The sequence below is a fragment of the Chinchilla lanigera genome, unplaced genomic scaffold (assembly GCF_000276665.1).
Source record: "Chinchilla lanigera isolate Chin_1 unplaced genomic scaffold, ChiLan1.0 scaffold00067, whole genome shotgun sequence".
Lineage (NCBI taxonomy): Eukaryota > Metazoa > Chordata > Mammalia > Rodentia > Chinchillidae > Chinchilla > Chinchilla lanigera.
In genome coordinates, this window is record NW_004955468.1 from 2,183,279 (window position 1) to 2,187,128 (window position 3,850).

General features: G+C 34.3%; 1 protein-coding gene across 4 annotated transcripts in view; it reads right to left on the reverse strand.

Annotated features, from left to right (window-relative positions):
• Window positions 1-317: 317 nt before the first annotated feature.
• Window positions 318-3,850, reverse strand: part of Znf260 (zinc finger protein 260) — a 14,848-nt gene continuing 11,315 nt past the window's right edge. For all 4 annotated transcript variants that reach the window (XM_005399893.2, XM_013522323.1, XM_013522325.1 and 1 more), the window contains one exon: window positions 318-2,504. In XM_005399893.2, coding sequence (XP_005399950.1) covers window positions 806-2,044 — 1,239 coding nt within the window. In that variant the 5' untranslated portion in view covers window positions 2,045-2,504 and the 3' untranslated portion in view covers window positions 318-805. The remainder of the gene's footprint in view (window positions 2,505-3,850) is intronic.

Sequence of the window (3,850 nt, forward strand, 5' to 3'; positions counted from 1 at the left end):
AAAAAATGAGTTGGAGATGTATGTTACTGCAAAGGTACTGGGATTAATTCCCAGTACCAAAAACAAAAAAGGAATTGCTGAACATTCTAGAGTTTGGTTTAGAAATTTTCTCCTGTCCCAAGATTAAAAACATTCCCCTATAAACATTTCCCTATGAATATAAGAAATAACATTCTTATATTAAGTTTTGATTTTTGCATTCTAGGCTTCGGTACATTTAGAGTTTATAATAAATAAATATTTTAATGTACAATTATGGCAGAGGTCTAGTATTTTACCATATGAAAAATCAATTACCCTGAGACCATTTTTTTTTGTCATCCATGATTTTCCTACTGAGATACCACCTCCACTGATTACCAATTTCCCATAAATTCAGGCATTTCAGTAGTGTATCCTAATTTCATTTTTCTACAACTGCAAAACAATTATCTTGATGAGTATAGTTTTACAAACTCTGTATGTAGCAAAACAAGAAAGTAATTTTGTCTTACTTCAAAATCCTTGTATCTCTCCTAGTCTTAATGCACCTAGTAGGCCTTCCAGGACCATGCTAATTAATGTCCATTGCTAGATCCTAACTGTCCATTACTAGATCCTAACTAGCCTTAAAGTATAGTATTAATAATGTTTATGGTGGGAGTTTTAGGGTTACAGACTTTCATTATACTCTGATACTTATTAAATAATGGGAATTTCCCACATTTATGTCTAATATAAAACAAAACTTGAATATTATTAAGTGTAAATTCTGCTGAAGAATTTCCTAAATAGACCTAATAGAATGCATTTTCCTAACAGAACTTTAATGAGTATGAATTCTCTGGTGTCTAATGTAATGTGACTTCTGGCTGAAAGCTTTCCCACATTCGCTACACTGATAAGGTTTTTCACCAGTATGGATTCTCATATGTAGACCAAGAGTTGAGAACTGAGAAAAGGCTTTCCCACACTCATTACAACCATAGGGTTTCTCACCTGTATGGCTTCTCATGTGCACAGTAAGAGATGAGCTTTGACAGAAGGCTTTCCCACATATTTTACATTCATAAGGTTTATCACCTGTATGGATTCTCACATGTACAATGAGTGATGTGATCCGTGAAAAGGCTTTTCCACATTTATTACATTCATAGGGTTTCTCCCCTGTATGAATATTGTGATGTTTAATGAGGTATTGCTTCTGCCTGAAGATTGTTCCACATTCATTACATTTATAGGGTTTCTCACCAATATGAATTTTCTCATGCTCACTGAGATTTGATTTACCACTGAAGGCTTTTCCACACTCCTTACATGTGTAGGGTTTCTCTCCGGTGTGACTTCTTTCATGTCTAATGAGGCCTGACTTCTGAATGAAAGCTTTTCCACACCCTTTACATTCATAAGGTTTCTCTCCTGTATGGATTCTTTGATGGCTAATGAGGTTTTCTTTCTGGCTAAAGGCTTTTTCACACTCATTACATTTAAAGGGTTTCTTTCCAGTATGGATATTCTGATGTTTAATGAGGTGTTGCTTCTGGCTGAAGGCTCTTCCACACTGATTACATTCAAATGGTTTCTCTCCAGTGTGAATTTTCTCATGCTCACTCAGGTAAGATTTGCTGTTAAAAGCTTTCCCACATTCCTTACATGCATATGGTTTGTTTCCTGTATGATTTCTCTGATGCCTGATGAGGGTTGCCATTTGAATAGAAGCTTTCCCATATTCAGAAGGTTTTTCTCCACTATCGTATTTCTGATGAGAAAGGAAATTTCCCTTTTGGCTGAAGGCTTTTCCACATTTATTACATTCATACGATTTCTTCCCTGTATGACTTCGCAAATGTAGAGTAAGTGATGAGACCTGAGAGAACACTTTATCACATTCAGTACATTCATGTGATTTCTCTCCAGTATGCATTTTCTTATGCTCTATGAAGTTTTGCTTCAGGCTAAAAGTTCCTCTACACTCCTTACATTCATAAAGTTGCTTTCCAGTATGAATTTCATCATGCTGAATAAGATCTGATTCAGACTGAAGACATTCCAACACTTTTGTCATACACAGGGACTTTCTCCTAGGTTCCCCTTGTATCTAGGGAGATGTGATAAGGATGACAACTTTCCAATATTCACTGATGTCATACGGTTTCTTTTCAATATTAATTCTCAGGTATGGTAATGAAGTTGAATTTATGATAGAAGACTTTTCTCGCATTGATTATTCTAAGATGCAGTGATTATATAAAAGGATAAAAATACAGCATTCTGTTTATATAATTGTGTCTTTTCTTACACAATTAAATATACATATAAATTGTGTTTTAAAGTCTCTTAAACTGACTTCCATACATAGTAGTCCTGAAATCAGTGTATGTTGCTGCAATGTCAGTCAAATGCTCAGAGGAAATACATCCCAGTTTCCTAGGTTTTCTGAATTTTCCTTAGAGAGAAAGATGAGACGTAACTCACAAGTCTTTAATGTTGCCTTCTGGTCTGCTTAAGAACTGGCCAAGATTCTTCTGAAAGAGAATACAAAACAAATCATCATTAAAATGAGTTAACAAGTGTAAAATTTTGCCACCTGGCATGTAGTAAGCATCCAATAAATGAGTTTATCATTATCATCAGCATCACTAACAATTGTAAATTTCCTCACTTATTAATAAAATTTCAGAAGTATGCTACTAAAATAGATTATTCAACCTAATCTCTCAGGCTAAATAAAAAGCACAAACACAAAAAACTTTCACAGGTGTATAGCTAACTTGCTTTCTTTTTTGGTACCAGGGGTTTAACCTAGATGTTTGCAGATATGTACTAGGCAAACACTCTATCACTTATGGTGACAACTAACTTAGTAAAATCAGCAATGTAACTTGTCTTTGGATGCAGAAAGATGGGAAGTATGGGTGCTGGTGATAACATTTCTGAACTATATCTTTCATAGTAGTCTGGTAATGTCTAAAATTGATCAATCAAAAAATGGGTGCAATAGCTGTGTAAAATATACAAATACACACCAGCAGACAGTTAAGTAAGCTGCTGGTGGTTGCCTATATGAAGTAAGAATTGAGGATGAGGAAAGACAGAGCAAGCATAACTGTATAGTCTTCCCTTAGTATCCATAGGAGATTGGTTCCAGTATCCCTGCAGATAGCAAAACCTATGGATACTCAAGTGCCTTGTACAGAATGGCACATCTGTGTACAACCTATGCATATCCTCCCATATACTTTAAATCATCTCTAGATTAGATATAATACCTAGTACTCTAATAAATGCTATTTAATTAGTTTCTATACTGTATTGTTTAGGGGTTAACAAATAGAAAAAAATCTGTACAGGTTTACTAGAGATGCAATTTTTTTTCTGAATACTTTCAATATTAGGTGGGCTGAATCCACTGATCTGGAACTCACACATGCACATGGAGTGCTGACTATAACCCTATTTGATATTTAAAAGGTCCTACTCATTATACCTACAGAGTAAGCCTTGAAGACTTGCTCTTTTCATTTGAACCTATCTATAACTGTACAACTAGACACCATGCTCTTTTAATCTAGTTGTGATTGACTGTCACATGGGTTAAACAATAAGTAAATAAATAAATTACATCCTAATACAAGTTACACTGCTGATTTTATTAAATTAGTTGTCACCATAAGTGATAAAGTGTTTGCCTAATATGTATCTGCAAGCATCTAGGTTAAACCCCCAGTACCAAAACAGAACAAAAGTTAGTTATACATGCCTGCAGAAATTATTTGCATTTGTGCTTTTTATTTAGACTGAGACACTACGGTTGAATAATCTATTTTAGTAGCATACTTCTGAAATTTTATTAATGAAATTTATAATATTA